Source organism: Lagopus muta, chromosome 9, assembly GCF_023343835.1.
Source record: "Lagopus muta isolate bLagMut1 chromosome 9, bLagMut1 primary, whole genome shotgun sequence".
NCBI classification, from domain to species: Eukaryota; Metazoa; Chordata; class Aves; order Galliformes; family Phasianidae; genus Lagopus; species Lagopus muta.
Genome location: NC_064441.1, coordinates 11,106,171 through 11,123,351, shown reverse-complemented (window position 1 = coordinate 11,123,351; position 17,181 = coordinate 11,106,171). Strand labels below are relative to the sequence as shown.

Below are 17,181 nucleotides of genomic sequence, written 5' to 3'. Positions count from 1 at the left end.
CACTGAGTTTCATATGAAATGTAGTTAAGGGGTCATTTAATTAGCTAACGACTGTTAATCTCCCTTACTTTGACAATTTACTGGGGTAGTTTGTATGTTCTGATTCAGCTAATCGGGAAAAGAAATTAGACATCCATTCTAAACAGTTGAAAATTTGAGTGAATGCTGTATCAGAGCATTTTTTCCAAGAGCAACCTTCCTTCTGGGGAATGTCAGATCTTTCAGAAAGAGTTCTGATTGAAGAACTAGACAGTTGTGCACGAGAAGAAACAACACTTTCTTTTTCTTTTGTTATTTTCAGTGTAAACAAGGGGAATGAGCATAAATGAATGGAAATGGTGGTGTTCTCTTGGATTGCTCTTAAAAAGTGAATTCTTCACACTTTGCACAGTTAAAATAAATGTCTCTTTTGTTTGATAAGCATAAGGTCAGGTTCTTTAAACTATGTCAAATAATTGTAATTCTTCCAATGTTCTTTTCCTTGCCTCCTTTCATACAGAGATGCTATTGAAAGTAACATGGATTTTATGGGGTTAATTATAATGCAAAACAAGTTAAAGCAAGAAACCCCTGCCGTACTTGAAGATTTGCATAAAGCCAACATTCGCACTGTCATGGTTACAGGTTAGTGCATAAACATTCATATAACAAAAAAAGAAGTTATTTTTGAACAGATTTATTTTGAATGTAGTGTATGAAGTAAAAATGTTTGTGTTGATACAATGGGATAATGCTGTGTTTATGCAAGAATGACGTTCAGAAGCTGTTATGAAACTACACATCATTTTGGTTAAGAGGTGCTTTTGTAAGTCAGAGGTCTGAAATCATTAAAGGGTTAATTCCACTTTGTAGAATTAACATATTAACATGTTACTTCTTATTGAATTGAAGGATGAAAATCCTTGAACATCTTTGGACTAGGCATAAGTTCACGTCTAATCTCATAACTAGGTTTTAGCAGGAGTTCTTACTGTGTGACCTCCTGAGAGTCCATCCCTACCATTCCAATTTAATGTATATAGTACATTACTTCATTTTTAAAGTTAGTTATTTGTTTGTTTTGGAAGAATGGCTTCTTAACCTGCTTGTGGCTTTGGGTTTGTCTGTGCTGTTTTCTGTGTAACGTTGGTCTTTTTTAAGTCACAAATATTACAACTTATAATATACAGGACAGACAAATACAGAGTTGTAATTGGGTGGCAGTAGAACTCTTGAGTTTGTCTTGTATGTACCATTTTTAGCTGGCAGTGATGCTAGTGAGTGGAGGAACGTAAAGGATGTGATATGACATCTGCCTGTGACTTGTTTGGCTCTAAGGATGTCAGTGGTGTATTAAACAGCCTTCCTCCTGCTTTAAAACTGGCTTCGTTAGCTTTTTCTTTTATGTTGAATATGGATGTATTGATCCTTTAACTCAAACCTTTCAAAATGCAATTCTTTCATAGGAGATAACATGTTAACTGCTATCTCTGTGGCCAGAGATTGTGGAATGATTCTACCTCAGGATAAGGTCATTATTGCTGAAGCACTACCTCCAAAGGATGGGCAGGCTGCCAGAATCAACTGGCATTATGCAGATACCCTTGCAAGATGCACTAGTTCATCACCAGCCATAAACTCAGAGGTAATTTGATTGTCGTTGTGCCCTTAGTGTATAAACACTTGGTTTTGCTGCTCAGTTTCTCTTTGTCCCCCAACTTTTTATTATTCTGTTAAATAGGAAGTCTGCCATTAAGTGGCAACTCTAAATTGCTGTACTGTTTAACTTGCAGACCTTGAAATATTGAAAAGTAGTAAAACAACATGGGGAGCTAGTTTTTAATTTGTTTCTAACTTCTCTGCAAGATTTGGCTTTTAGCTGTGCAGATGTGGGGTTTTTTCTAGTTTTCAATTTGAGTCTGCTTTAGCTACATGTGATGGGAACATTAAGCCATATGTTCTTGTTATTAAATAAATGCTGTAATAGAATGAGATTTTTTTTCAAGGGAAGCTCATAGAAGCCTTCACTAGAGTGAATAATCCTCAAGATTATTGTTATTATTATACTGTGAATATGCACTACATGCTAGAAAAATGCACTACAGCTAGAACATTAAACTCCTTTTGATAGGATATTCCAGTTAAATTGGTCCATGAAAGTCTTGAGGATCTTCAGATGACCAAATACCATTTTGCAATGAATGGAAAGTCGTTTGCAGTTATTTTGGAGCATTTTCAGGACCTGGTACCCAAGGTGAGCATTTTACTTGAATTTGGGTACTTTTAATGAAGAACAGGCTTGGTCTTCTGAACACTAAGAAATTTCTCTCTTTCAGCTCGTATTACATGGCACTGTGTTTGCTCGCATGGCTCCTGATCAGAAAACTCAGTTGGTGGAAGCTTTACAAAATGTAGAGTAAGTATTTCTTTCAGTATAGAAAGGGGTGGCAGCTTGACAGGATGTTTTGTGCGGTGAGAAAAAAGCTGATGTGTGCTGATAGCTGTTACACCAAATGAAAAAGATTGGGCTGAGATAACTTCCTAGGGTTGGTGAATAAGCCCATTAGCTGGGCTGAATGAGAGTACAGCCATCTGCTGGTTAGTTGTGAATATGTATATTGTACAAGCTTCATGAAATTGTAAGTGATGAGTAACTAAACCGAATAGCATATCTATAAATCTGATTTCTTGGCTTAGTGAGCGAATCTATTGAGTGACACGCAGGTATTGAAGAAGTACTAGTGTGATGCCTTGTGTTCACTTACTGTCAGTGTGTTGCTAGTCAGTGTCAAGGCTCAAACTGTTAACTTTGAAACTGTTGCTCACGTAACTGTTTCTTACCTTTGTGGTTTTTCAGAAGTTTGGTGGTTTTTTCATAGACACTTTTAGGGTTATCTTTATGAAAATGTTGTTTCTGTATAAAATAGTAGAGAAGTATCAACTTACTAAGATAACCTTTAGACTTTCTTGGGATGATAGGTGATAACTACTATTGATTTGATTGAACTGGATAAGTCACATTACTTTTATCTGTGTCCTTATATGTAATGTAAATAGTAAGTGCTTTTAGCATCTTGGGTCACTTATGGTTGTACAAACATGGAATATATCAAATAATATAAAAGCACTAAATGAAATCAGTTAAATGGACCATGACTGGGGAGCAGTCCAGAACCCTAACATGTATTTGTTTTCTGTAGTTACTATGTGGGCATGTGTGGAGATGGTGCAAATGACTGTGGTGTAAGTACATTTTTATTTTGCATATGGAACTGCTCAAGTTTTTTAGCTGAAAGCATGCTTTAAAATGTTCTCTATTTCGATATGAATTGGCAGGCACTAAAGAGGGCACATGGTGGTATATCTTTGTCTGAACTTGAGGCTTCTGTGGCATCACCATTCACTTCCAGGACACCTAGTATTTCCTGCGTGCCAAAGCTGATCAGGTAATGCCACCATGAACGTAAATGTATCCATGTCACTCATTCTGTATATTCTGTGTTAATAATATGTCTGATGTTATAGTAGGCCCAGCTGAATTAAAGGACCAGCCATACATTTTTTGTAGTTATTTCTTTACTGAAAGTGATTTGAATAGGGAATTGCAATAGCATGATTAATTTTGTTTTAAGTCCTGTCTGTGTAAAGTTCATTTTAAGAGAGGGTTGTACAGTTTTAGTACTTCTGATGTCTTTGTTACTACTGGAGTTTCCATAAAGTGCGTGTATGATTGCAAGTGGTAAAATTGTTGAGATAGCCTTGCTTCTCAGTATCATAATCCAATCAATCCACATAATAAACTTGTGCTGTATAGAAGCATTTGCCAGCAGACTTTCATTTTAAAAACTTTGTTGGAAAACCACATGAAATCAAAGAACACTGCAGTGTGGTGGTGGCTCAGTTCAGAGGGCATCCTCACAGCTCTGCACCTGAAAGTGTACCATTCTGACCCTCCTTTCCTCTCCACGTGTCTGAGCACTGTCTTCACGCTAGTGTTTCTCGAAAGGCTTGCTGATGTAGTTAATTGCAGTTAATTAAACTGAAGTTTCTGCTTGCGCTTGTAAAGCTTTCTAGTTACGTGACTGCATTTGTTTTGACAGGGAAGGCCGTGCTGCTTTAATAACTTCCTTCTGTGTATTTAAATTCATGGCATTGTACAGCATTATCCAGTACATCAGCGTTACTCTGCTGTATTCTGTAAGTACGTAGCTGTGATTAAGCCATGTCAATGTAATTCAGATTTGAAAGCTCATACTTATAAACTGTTGCAAGTCTCTTTGAATACACAGCAAGCACATTCAGAAATCTTTCTTTAGATTGAAAGTGCTGTTAGTCACAGTACTTGATTCTAATGCTGTTTGAAAAACATGCTGTGTGTATTTTAAAAAGGCTGTAGTTAATGTCTGTGAGAAGAAAATATCTACAGTTGGAAGTCCAGATAAGTTGACTAAAAATGCATTAAAGAATAAAAATACATTATTTTAAAATGATCAGCTTTAAATTACAAAAAAATGTCACCTTAGGCTTCTTGAAACTGGAATTTTCATATATTCATACTTTGGGAATTGATCTGTGAATTGTACTCAAGATCTGCAGGTAGAGGAAGCCAGGTTGGAAAGAGACTGATTTGTTATAGGGTAGGTTTCACTGTAAGATGCTTCTTGGTGTTGAAGCAGTTACTGATGTTTCAGTTCTGATTTCTCTCTAGATCCTGAGCAATTTGGGAGACCACCAGTTTCTCTTCATTGATTTGGCAATCATTTTGGTGGTTGTATTCACTAGTAAGTATTATGCTGAACTGCTGTTGGTGGCTTCTGTGAAGCAGTTTTTGCATTGTCAGATTTTCTTTAACCACTTACTGCTCATTGGAATAAGCACTGTGATGTGCAAAGTTAAGATGTTACAACTATTGCAGTATTTGTATTGGAAAAATAACAATAACCATTGTACTGAATCAGATTCACCTGTAGTTTGTGATATGTCCTTGTGCAAGAAGCAGGTCATGGGCATAAGCTTAGAAAGGCAGTTCTTCACAATACAGGAAGTCAGAAATCTGGAGTGGTGTAAGGAAAGTGTTGTTGGAATCAAAACAGTATTTGTTCCAGCATGATCTTTCTCAAATGTTTTGACTTCTTGTCTTATTAGTTGAACTTCTGTCCAGAAAGTGTCTATCTATCAAACTATCATCTAATGAAGTACTTCATTTCACCTGTGACCCTAGCACTCAGTTTACTGGTTAACACTAGAATTCTATTTTTCAAGCTCAGTGAAGCTGCTTCTTTGAAGTAATGGAGGACTACAACTGAGGAAGCTGGTTAACAAGTGCTTGCACCAGATAAATGGGAAATGTGCTGTAGAACCTTACAGTTGCCCTATCTGGAATTAGTCTGGGCACACTGCCGGTTACTTGTCACATGGTTTCTGTGTTGCCCCCAGCTGCCCAGTGCTGCAAGGGGTAACCAGCTTACAAATGGCACTGTGGCATTCATGTAGGGTGGTACAATCTTGGTTGGGTGGTTTCACGTTTGCAGTTTGGGACTATGGAGGTGAATTTTCCAAGTGTAAAGTGTGAGATGTCATGAGGAAGCCATTTCAGTTCCACAGAGTATAAACAGGATAACTCTCGAAAATCATAATGATGCAATAGATGGTATGTATTTTTTTCCCTTTTGCAGTGAGCCTGAACCCTGCTTGGAAGGAGCTAGTTGCGCAAAGGCCTCCATCAGGCCTTATCTCAGGTCCACTTCTGTGCTCCGTTTTGTCTCAGATCATCATCTGCCTTGTTTTCCAAACTGTTGGGTTTCTTTGGGTCAAGCAGCAGCCCTGGTTTGAACGTTGGACACCAGAATCTGAGTAAGTGTTTCAGTGATATTTTAAAGGATTTGGTATCAATCAAAAAGGAATCGCTGGTAATGCTGTTGCTTTTATCCACCATTTTGTAACTGTAGCTTTTCTATTGCTGGCCATTAGTACCTAATGTACCTAAAAGCATGTACCTAATATATAGATGCTGTCCAATGACTGAAATGCAGATTTGGGTCAGAGCCAGACTGCAGGGTCTGAAGATTCTTCAGGTATGGGACGTCTGAGATCAAAATTAGAAGTTCATGGTTGAGGCCTATTTTGACTCATTTATACTTATAAAATTTTGTTTTCCTGTCTGAGTTCAAGTAAATTATATTTCTGAAAATGAAAGCAATTTCATATTTTGTTGCTTTGCTGTATTTTCTTACCTGTCTCCCAAGTTTGTATAAGGTGACAGTCCCTAAGCAGTTCATGAAGGGATTTTACTTGCTGAAAGCACAAAAGAAATTGAAGCACAGAATTCACAATTGCTGCCTCCCTGCGTCAGGCTTGAGCTAATTCTTACTATCTATAGTAGGTTTTCAGGATATGCTTTTTTAACCTACTGTAGTGATTTCTTTCATTATTCCTGCTAACAAGTAGGATTCAGCCTTCTTTGGCTTTTCTTCTTAACTCAGTCTTAAATGTTTATGTTGCAGTGCATGTAATTTATTGGATGCCACAAACATCAGCTCTGCACACGGTGGGAACGAGACTCTTGATGATGAACATAACATTAAAAATTATGAAAACACAACTTTGTTTTTTATATCCAGCTTTCAGTACCTCATAGTTGCAATTGTCTTTTCAAAAGGAAAGCCCTTTAGACAACCATGCTACAAAAATTGTAAGTCCTTTCTTACTATATACAGTTACATATTTTAAGGTATCACATTATATGCAGTTAAGAAAAAAAATCCATGTCACTTTCTTTGCACGTACTCATCCACGGCTTGCTTCCAATTCTACATCCAGTTCAGCAGCAGTAACTAGGAGAACATAGTGCAATCATCCTCTGATAATCATAGTCAGAAATAGGGAAGTATCAGCTGTGTATGGAGAAATTTGTGTTAATAATTATTTTGTTTCTGTAAGACTAGAATATCTATGTCTTCAAAGTAAATTATGTAAAATAAACTTCAAAAGGGGACTTGATTGAAAAATCCAGTTTACTTCAGTCAGCTATGGCACTGGGTGAAGTTTTCTCATTGACTCGTGGCATTTCTGGTGGGTTGTTATGACTGAACTCCTTGCTTTTTGCACTAACCTAATCTTAAATTTGTTGGCATGTATGTTTGCTGCATTTATTTGGTACTGTTAAATTATTTTTGAAGACGTACCTGGTACATTGTGGTAGATTATTACTTGGTTAGTCTGCAGAAATTTGAACTCATCACTCTGTTTTAAGCTCGGTAGTAGAAAACTGTGAAAAAATGCTCAGTAGAAAGTTGGGTGCTTATTTGTGATGTAGTAACAAGAGTTTTTATTTGGCTCCGAGTTGATAAGTATAGACACAGATATAAGGCTCTGTAAGTCTGTACACCTATATACGTATATTCCACAAATAAGGAGGAGATAAAGTAATGTTGCTTAGTTGGCAGCTTGCTGTATATTTCCCTTTAAATCATTCTGGCTTGGTGGACTTAAGGTTTCTAAGTCAACCAAGTCCAGCAAGTAAATACTTCAGTCTTCTTGCTCTATCTCTTTATGACTCACAAAGAGCATGTAGCACAGCTTGTATTGCAAAAATATACCTGGGAGAAGATTATAGGTCAGTAATATTTCCAGAGATTAATAAACCTGTGATATACACAAGACCTCTCTAAAACTCTGATTGAGGGATGGTTTGATTAAAGTATGTAAAATACTTTTTTTTTTCTTTTTTCTTTTACAGTTCTGTTTGTTACTTCTGTGGTAGTTCTCTATGTCTTCTTATTTTTCATCATGTTGCATCCCTCTGAACTTATTGACATGTCTTTTGAGGTAAGATTCAGCAGATGTGTCTGTACTTCTGGGACAGCTGGCTGCCTCTTGGGGAAACTTGACCCTTCAGAGATTTAACTTATGATTGTGGACAGGAGAGGTTGTTTCCTTGAAACCTGTGTATAGAGGCACAAGTGAAATGCTTCAGTTAGTGTCCTCCTTTCTTGTTAAAACTGTATGTTGAATGTTCAACCGGATGAGTGATGAAAGACCTTAAAATGTTCTCAGAGAGATAACAAGCATGAGAAGCAGGATTTTGCAATAAGTATTAGTATTAATTACATCCAGCTTTATGTGCCTATGCACTTGTGTATTTGTTTACATGTATGTATGAATTTATAACTTGGAGCCAGTTTTGAGTTCACGTTTTCACTACTTCATGTATGTGGTGTTAATGTCTTGCAAATTCTTCTCACAGCTCGTGTGTGTGCCATATGAGTGGCGCCTGAGAATTCTCATCATTGTTATTGTCAATGCAATTGTATCCGTGCTGATGGAGGTAAGAAACTCACATGGAAAATACTTACTGTTGAGTGTTTCTCCTAAGCTGTAGGTTTGGTTTAGGTTTGTTTAGGTTCCACAGCATGCCAGTGGAAGTGGAGCAATGATTTTTAAATTTGCTTTTCTAAAAATGTCCTTCCAGGCTGGACTTAATGTGTCAAATGTTCTCTGTGTGAAAAGCATAACTTTAAAACCCATCTGATTCAAAAAAAAAAAAAAGAAAAAGAAAAGTAGTGAGGAGGGGAAAGTGAAAAGTTGAAAAAATTATTTCAACTATTTCATAGGACAGAATGCTCCATGTTTATTTGCGTTGTTAAAGGATCTCAGAATAACATATCACTGCTGTATAAAATCCTTCAGGAAGCCCATCTTCATTCAGTTGCATCATACATGCATCTTACTGCTCAGAATAATGCAGGTCTATCTGTTTAACTGCATAATCTGATCCAAGTGCAAAAGTAGAGATGTTTGAGCAGATCTGCTCTTTTCAGTCCTGAGCTTGTCCAGCATCAGTAGTTCTGGATATTTTTTACCTCCTCTGCTCTGATTCTATAGTTAATGTGATCAGAAAATCTGCCTGTCTTTCATCCAGGTACCCTTCCGTTGTTTCTAAGAATCTGTGTTAACAGAGGCACATCTGCTGGATAGCCTGAATTCTTAGCCAGTCATTTACTCCTGTGGTTAGTTCTTCCTGTTGCAATGACGCATTATTTCCAACCTGAACACATTTGGTTTTTGGTTGCAGCCAGTAGTCATTATTTTTCTTCTGCAAGATGAAAAAACCTTTAAACACTATCTTACCCACTGCAATTATCCATTTTTACTGTAAAGCATTTTCTGCAGCTTCTAGTCAGTTTTTCCATTACTGTGTGAGGGATTGCTATCAAGGTAACTAGAATAATGTTTGCTGGCATCATACTGCTTTGGCCTTTGAAGATGACTAATTATTAATTTTAAATTTTCTTAATAATATTCTTTCTTATTTATTCTTTCTGGAATTAATTTTCTTTCTGGTTAACTAAGTTTTCCCTTCTATTCACAACATTAAAAGTATCACAACATTAAAAGTAACATCAACTAAAGTTCTTGGGATACTTTATCAAGTCTTTGAGTTCAGAATGTTGTTCCAAATATAAATTGCAAGGTATATTATTATATTCCCTCCTACTGGAATATAGATTTCATTGTTTTCACATAGGTGTTAATAACCTGAGCTTTGTGTCGACAGGTAGAAATAACTTGTAGTTAGTTTTCAGCCCAATGATGAAGTTAATGGAAGGAAATAAATTACCTTACTTACCTTGCAGCTGAAAAAAGCTTTGTTCTGCAGAAAATCTTTCCAACTTCTGTAGGTCTGTAGATGTTTCACAAAAGTTCAGGTAGAAAGACTGATTTTTCACGGTGTGTTCCTCCACGTAGTGTGTGTCTCTTGAGGAAAAACGTTCATAAGGCTCTTATCCTGGGCTTTGTCAGTTGCCACATCAGTCTGTAAACCTCTGAGCTTCTAGTAAGCATGACCTAAGCAATGTATTTCCTGTGAAGCATTTGCTTTCCCCGAGTATTGCGAAACCCATCTCCTCTTCTTCCTCTGCAAGTTTTAGTTGGTATCTTTTCTAGTTACTGTTGTTAGCAGAACAACTTCTTAAGATGATGTGTCACATTCCTTTAAAATGGATTTTTCTATTTTTCTTGCTGTTACTACGTGCTGTAGTGGTGGAATAGAATCATGCAATTTAGTTTTCTTGACATTATTTGGAAGTGTTGCATCTGACTTTCTAAGCCTATTTATTCCACTTTCACTGTTAGCTGAATAGTTTCTTTAGACACTTGTTCTTTGTTCTGCTAAGACTAATTCCTTGGTAACTGCCCTGTAAATGCTTCATCATGATGAGGTACAGGGAAAGACTGGATCTTTCTTCTCTTATCACGCTTCCTATTTGATGCTCTTCTCTCTGATCCTGTGTAGTTTAATTGTTTCCAAAGCAGGAATGATTTCCAAATGTGTTTGTACCAAACCTGTTTTCTGAAACACTTTGTGAAACTTCGGCTCCTTCCATGTGGATGCCAGTCTAGATGTGCAGAGTGTGGCACATTCTTTGTACCAGGCATTAAGATCCGTTAAGTCCAATTAGTCAGCTCCCTTTTTCAATGGCAGAATTTAGGCAACTGTTAAACACAGATTCTATTTAGAGATCAGAGAGTCATAGACTGAAGGCCTTGAATGCCATGGTTCACACCTTCATAGCTGAGATTGGTCAGATGGGAATAATTAGATGTACAGAATAGAGTGCTCAGTTTCTGCCCTCTGTTCCAAAATCTGAAACAGCTCCTGCTGGTGGCTCAGATTTGGCACGCTCTGGAAGCTTTTCTGTGCATGCCACTGGTGTTTAAAGCAGACAGACAAAGCACAGCTACAGCATGAAGTATGCTGTGATGTTTACAGAATCACAGAATTGTAGGGGCTGGAAGGGATCTCTAGAGATCTAGTCCAACCCCCTGCAAAGCAGGCCCCTGAGCAGGCTGCACAGATAGGTGTCAGGTGGGTCTTGAATATCTGCAGTGAAGGAGAATCCCCAGCCACCTGGGCAGCCTGTTACAGTGCTGAGATGTTCCAGTGTTTAAGGTGGTTTGAAGCAAAATGGCTTCAAGCAGTAAAGTCTGTGGTGCTTCACAGGGTGTGTTTTGGTTTTTTTTGGTGTTGAATCACATAAAGAACGTGTGTTTTTGTTTGTATCAGTGCATGCCGTTTGGGTCATTACTACTTATTGATGATTTAAAGTATGTGTTCATATTCTTCAATTTCCTCTGAGCACAGAAATGAAAATGTTTATCACTTAAGTACTGACAGATAACATAAGCTCTCCGTTTTGCTTGGCACCGAATGATGTCTAACACAGTATTTCAGGTTTTATTTGTAATGTGCACACTAATAATCAGTGATCATTAGTTTCTTAACTCTTCCTACTCACTGCAATGTCTCACAGAATGTCCTCCTTGATATGATCCTTTGGAAGGTTGTGTTCAATCGAGACAAACAAGGAGACTATCGCCTCACCATACCCCAGCCGCCTCAGGTTGGAGACTAGTATTTTGCTGTCTTCATTTGAGTGCATGCAGATTAACTCAGTTTTGTCTTTTTTATGATCTATAAGTGTCTGTTGCCTTATCTCAAGCTTAAGACTGTTTAGATTTCTCTAACCCGAGTTTTAGAAGGAAAGGCTTCTGGTTTTGCATTTCTCTCCTTGTTGACACAGAACTCAGCTCTTTGTGCAAGAGCTGAGAAGCAAACCCAGAGAATTGCTTTTAAGCCTATTCCCATTTTATCTTCAGTTTGCTTATTAGCAAATTTCATTGGCATTGTCATAGATAAGCATGATAGGTCTGGGAGTGTCTTGATTTGCTTGGAAGCAGCGCTGCTGACTCTGAGCATAATCCAGCTCTTTACTAGTTTGTTTTTAATGATTTTAGAACAGTAATTGATAGCTTGCAAAAATTGAAGAAAAAATAGTAGATGGAAGTCCATTATCCCTACTACAGCTGGTTTAGTAGGCTTGAGGGGAAAAAAAGCTGCTTTTCAGTTGACTGTGAGTTTTAGTCAAGTCTGCCCCTTTGTCATTAATACACAAAGGAAATGTGTGTGAATCCTGTAGAAACTGGCTTTTTCTGTGTTAAGCCTCTGACTTCCTGCTTTTAGCTGGTTGTACTTGCTAAGAACTAGTGGTTTATTTTCAGCATTAAATTTTATTTAAAGAATTCACTTCAGGAGTGCATTTGCCCTTCTGGGGCTCTTCGAGAACAAATTGCAGTGTGCTCACTGAAGAATGGAGGTTGTGCCTTAAGACTCAGATTCAGTTCACCAATTTGTAGTCATTGAGAGCATGAAGAAAACCATCTAGAATATATCTCCATAGAAAAGTAATTCATACAGATTCTAGATACTGAGAAGTGAGAGGAATTGAGCCTTGAGAATGTAGAATTTCTTTTCTCCAGCTACTTAAGTTATGTATGTTTAGAACTAGAAGGTGAAAAACAGGACAGAAAACTTAAGTTCAGTAATTTTGTCTGTTTCTGCAGCTATTTTACCTGTCTGTAGGACTTTTTTCCCACTGTTGAATGCAGTTAGGTCTCCCAGTATCAGCAAGTTAAATTCTGCTTCTTGTGGCTGGCTGGATGCCTTCAATTAAACAAGTAATTGTCAAAAAGTGTCTGGAGAATCTTTAGTAATTTTACTAAATTTTATAGACTCTTATTCTGCAATGGTGGCATCATTAAATAGTTACCGTTATACCCCTGTTTATTAAAACTGTTGTAAGATATGCATGAAAGCTGCTGTGGACCTTAAATATTACTATAATGTAGAACAATTGTTTTTTCTTAACGTGCTTAACATATCATTGCTGCTGTAGTGTAGAAGAGATGACTTGACAGAAGAGCTTCTGTTCTGTACTTCTAGGTCTAGCAATCACACAAGAAAATTAGCAGCTTTTTGTTTAGTGATCTACTGTGTTGTTACATTAATTCTTATATGGTATTCTAATTTTAAAATCTGTTCCCTTCTGCAGGAGGCTGTGGATCGTTGTGGAGTCTGTCTCCTTTCTTCCCTGTTTGGTTACAGAGAGAAGGCACCAAAAGCCAAGTATATGCATCTAGCTCAGGAACTGCTGGTTGATCCAGAATGGCCACCAAAACCCAGAACAACAACAGAAGCTAAAGTACCATCCCAAGAGAATGGCTCATATCAAATCATCACTTTAACATAACGGTGGATCTTAGTGGCATGTCTTTAGGAGAACTGAGAGGAATGTAACTTTCAGGCTTTATTTGAAATTGCGGTATCCTAAACTTTAAGTAATCCCGATTTTTCCAGCTGTTTCATCTCTCTGAATCCAAAGTTCAGAGCCTGACATTTTATGGCTGTACATTTTAAAAATGTAGGCTACCTTAGGCAGAACAAAAATGATTGTTTCCTTCCCCCTTCTTTCAAACTTTCATTATTCCTTAATGAGACGTATTGGAAGAGTTAAACTGCAGGGCAGTTGAAGAGGTTCCTTTTGTTTGCCTGAAGTATCTCAATCATTGTTCTGATTTCCTTACAGGGACACGTGTGAATTGTAAGGCCTATGATGTAATGGTTTCATGATAGCACTAGAGGCATGTAATAAGTTTGTCATACCCTTATTTGTTTTGTTTTCTAACATTCACTGCTGAAAAGCTTTGTGCCCCAAGGGGTGCTAAAGTTTTGTTGTGTGTACCTCTAAGTTTGTCCCTGCTGGTAAGGAGTGTTTCCAGCTGTAAATGTTTGGATTTGAAGTTTAGTTTTTTAGTCTACCACAGCAGGAATTGGGGATGCTGCAGAAGCAATATGCTCTGTGCTCAAGAAGAAAGCATGTTCCTTTTGAGTGGGTTCTTAGCTGCTTTCCTCGCTAATCCTTGAGAAGGACTTCAGTGGAGTTCAGAGGAGGAGGCATTTTCCATACTCTCAAAGTTTTCAGAGAATCTAACACTGCTGTCTCATATTTTAGTGTCCTTAGCTATGCATTTCTCCACAGACCTTGTTTTTTCCAGCAGATGGGCTGGATTATCACTTTGTGGACCATGTTTTATTTGTAAATCTTAAATAGTTTTCCTATTACCTTGAAGTAGTAAGGCCAGAGCTGTTGCTGCAATTGGGTGTAGTGGGAGGGAGGAATATTTTCACGTGCCCATGCTTGGATTTGTGCATGTTAAGAACGTACGCATTTCCAAGAGGCTGTTAGTGACTTAAAGTAGCTTAAGCACTATATGATTATTATTGTGAGACAAAATTAAGAGAAAATAGATGAGTTAAAATCTGCAGAGCTATGAAGCTTATAATGGATATCATTTTAAAAAAAACACCACCAAGAAAACGAAACCTTGTGTCACTAATAATGCTGCTTAAGCACTTGGTCTGGCGATGCATCACTTTGCCAGTAGGTGGTGTCAAAACACAAGACCACTAGAAAAATAGATCTGCAAGAATGTAGAAGTAGGCATGGTTTATTTTGTTGTTGTTTATTCGAATAATGGACAAAGTACTTAGCTCCAAACCATCTTCAGCTTGCTGAACTTTCAGAGAAATCTACGGTGTCTTTGAGAAGATGATAACAATACTGACTTTGATCAGTCTGTTCTGGCCAGCTGAAACCGACTGATTCGTACTCCTTCCTTTGAGAAGGGATCTCAGATCCAGAGAAGTCATCATGCTTTAGAGAAGGAACTCGTGTCCTTTAGAGGACTTGTGGGGAGAATAGAAGGAGGGCCCTGGCTATCCCTCACTGGCTGGCATTAGTTTGAATTACGTGTATTCTGATTTGATTTTTTAAAATTCCTGTGGAGATGATTCCAGAATTATTCTAATAAATTGATTTTTTTATTCAGGTAGTGCCTAATTTCCCCGTGCTGTGCTGTAGGGCAGCATAGGCAGCATCCCCCCTCTGCTCACATCACAGTTTCTGCAGTGTTGAATGTACTGTGCCAGTGGGGAATTTTTAGTGGTGCTAAATGGTTTGGAAGACTTTTGCTGGAACTTGGGGGTTTCAGCTATTAGCACTGCTCATAAATATGCTTCTGTGCTATCCGCCAGTCCAGCTGTCAACTCTTTTCCTGATATTTTTGTTTGTTTTTGGGGGTGGAGTGAGAATAAGGGGGAAGTGGTTTTCTTAGCGTTCATTCAACAGAGCGATGTAAAAGTCTTATTTTCCTGGCTTCTCAGTGTCACAAACATCGCACAGCATTGGTAGCTTTAGGGGGTCTGAGATCATGGACAAACTCATTGATCATGAACCTAAGTCAGTTGGCCACTTTTTGACAGTGCTGATTTTATGAAATCTCTGCAGCACGGAGTAATCGATGAAGAACAATTCTAAGCTGCGTAAGTAGTATTCAAATTTAAAGAGATCTGTTCTAGCTTACAGCTGTTGTGAAGCTTTGCATCTTGGACCTGGGAGCCCTTCAACGCATAAGCTGCTGTGCTCCGTTTCCTTGATCATTTTAGATTGGTTGTTCCATCAGAAGTGAAAGAATAAGAAGCCGTTCCCTTTGATATGCTTTTGCTTCACGCTTTCTCTGATGTGCTGATTCCTCTCAGCTTATTTGGTTTATGAAGCTAACATTTCAATTCATTATTCTAATTTGTTAGGTGTACGTAGGGGGTGAGGAGGGAATGACTTATTCTTGTTTCCAGAGAACATGCTAGGGAGCTCTTATTAATAACACCAAAATTGCCATGTGTTCTCTACCTACCTGAGTGGTTAATGGGTCACGAACCTATTGCACTTGAACATATTGCAAATGGAAGCTAGTTTCTTCAAGGTTTGCATTCAGAATCAGTGAATGTTCTTGAGGTTGCATGCTTGAGCTCTGACCTATTTGCTTCTGCCATCTAGTCCAGGATAATAAATCAGCTTTTCCTAGAACTTCTCTTGTTGTAATGGCAGCCACAAAATAAGCTTTTGCATCCTCTGCAATTACTGGGATCAATGCCTTTCTGCCCAAGAGCTGAATTTGGCCACCTATAATTTTTCTCATTTTGAGCAGTTTAGTTTTTCTGGTTTTCAGAAATGCATGCAACTGCTCTGATGTAAGATGAAATTCATGTTGTAGTGAAAAATGTCTTCTAGTGTTCATCTTGGAAGTCTAAATTTGGACAAACAGACCAATTGAGTGAGCTCCAATAGATATTTAGTAGACATTTTCTTCCTGCTGTATATTTGGGCCTTATGTTGAGGAGTTTGATTTATTATTAAATTATTTGTGTATGTAGACTTTAATCTGTACGTATTTTACTTTGATGTATTAGGATTTGTAAATAAACTGATTTTTAAATATAATTTATACACATACTTAAAGGACTGGTCTACCCAGACGAGCAATTGCTAAGTAATAAATGTTACTTTTTAGAATTAAATCACAAGATCATTAAATTGTATATCCCTCAGGGTTATTTTTAAAGGGTTTTTTCCTTCCCTTTGGACTTCATTAGCAGTCACTAGTTTCACATAATATAGAGCTAAATCTACTGTAGAAAGAAAATGCTGCGACCAACGCTCGAGTAGAAGCAGTTCAGACACCCACAGAACTGGCTGTCCACATTCATTGTATCTTTAAATTGGGAACTTTTACTGTTGCACTTTTAAGAAGTTGTTGAATTTTTGATTCTATTTATTTTTTTCCTTTGTGAAGATTGCGCTGAGCAGGCACCGAATTGGGTGAACACTCCTGCACTGCGTGTGTGTATACAGTACCATAGTAAGCAGATGTGGAGTCCTTTTTTTTATGCTGCAAATGTTTACTGCTCATCTTGGTCATCATTGCAAGAGCTGAAGTTCTGTAGGATTTCTCCCATGAAATTCTGAATTGTAAACTTAGGTTTTTGTATGTCTAAGGGAAAGCTGGGGGGTTTTGACAGTTTTTAAGTCTTGAATATGTTGATTTTATACAGTAAAGCTTCAGGTTTTTAGATCTATTTTCAACAAATTGCATCTTCTTTGATAATTACGTGAGCTGGAAATTACTCAACTCATCATGAATTCCTCAGTCCTAATACAGATTAGAAGAATCATCATTACAGCACTCTCTAGAAGCTCAGCCTCCTTTTTGTTTTTAAACCTGAAATGATTCTGCATCTTTGTATTTAAAATATGTATTGCTGCTCTAGAATGGTACCCTGTCAAGAGGCATACATAAATAATTGTATAATAGAATTGTAAATAGTCTTGTAAATCATTTTTGTGACTGAAACTCTTTGAAAATAAAATTAAAGCAAACAGATATTTTAACTCTTTTCATTAGTTTCATGAAATTCTTTTTAATCACTCGTTATACAATTAAATCTAATGCAGGGGGTGCCGAAGA

The 17,181-nt window shown here is 37.5% G+C and overlaps 1 protein-coding gene across 4 annotated transcripts in view; it reads left to right on the top strand.

Moving 5' to 3' along the window:
- The window catches only part of ATP13A3 (ATPase 13A3), a 53,979-nt gene extending 36,865 nt beyond the window's left edge, over positions 1 to 17,114 (top strand). For 3 of the 4 annotated variants that reach the window (XM_048954499.1, XM_048954501.1, XM_048954500.1), the window contains exons 21-34: positions 500 to 624; positions 1,446 to 1,624; positions 2,111 to 2,233; positions 2,316 to 2,395; positions 3,180 to 3,222; positions 3,316 to 3,425; positions 4,080 to 4,176; positions 4,688 to 4,760; positions 5,655 to 5,832; positions 6,483 to 6,670; positions 7,718 to 7,806; positions 8,225 to 8,305; positions 11,292 to 11,381; positions 12,870 to 17,114. In XM_048954499.1, coding sequence (XP_048810456.1) covers positions 500 to 624; positions 1,446 to 1,624; positions 2,111 to 2,233; positions 2,316 to 2,395; positions 3,180 to 3,222; positions 3,316 to 3,425; positions 4,080 to 4,176; positions 4,688 to 4,760; positions 5,655 to 5,832; positions 6,483 to 6,670; positions 7,718 to 7,806; positions 8,225 to 8,305; positions 11,292 to 11,381; positions 12,870 to 13,067 — 1,654 coding nt within the window. In that variant the 3' untranslated portion in view covers positions 13,068 to 17,114. The remainder of the gene's footprint in view (positions 1 to 499; positions 625 to 1,445; positions 1,625 to 2,110; positions 2,234 to 2,315; positions 2,396 to 3,179; positions 3,223 to 3,315; positions 3,426 to 4,079; positions 4,177 to 4,687; positions 4,761 to 5,654; positions 5,833 to 6,482; positions 6,671 to 7,717; positions 7,807 to 8,224; positions 8,306 to 11,291; positions 11,382 to 12,869) is intronic. The other variant, XM_048954498.1, reaches the window with a different exon arrangement.
- The last annotated feature ends 67 nt before the right edge of the window (positions 17,115 to 17,181 follow it).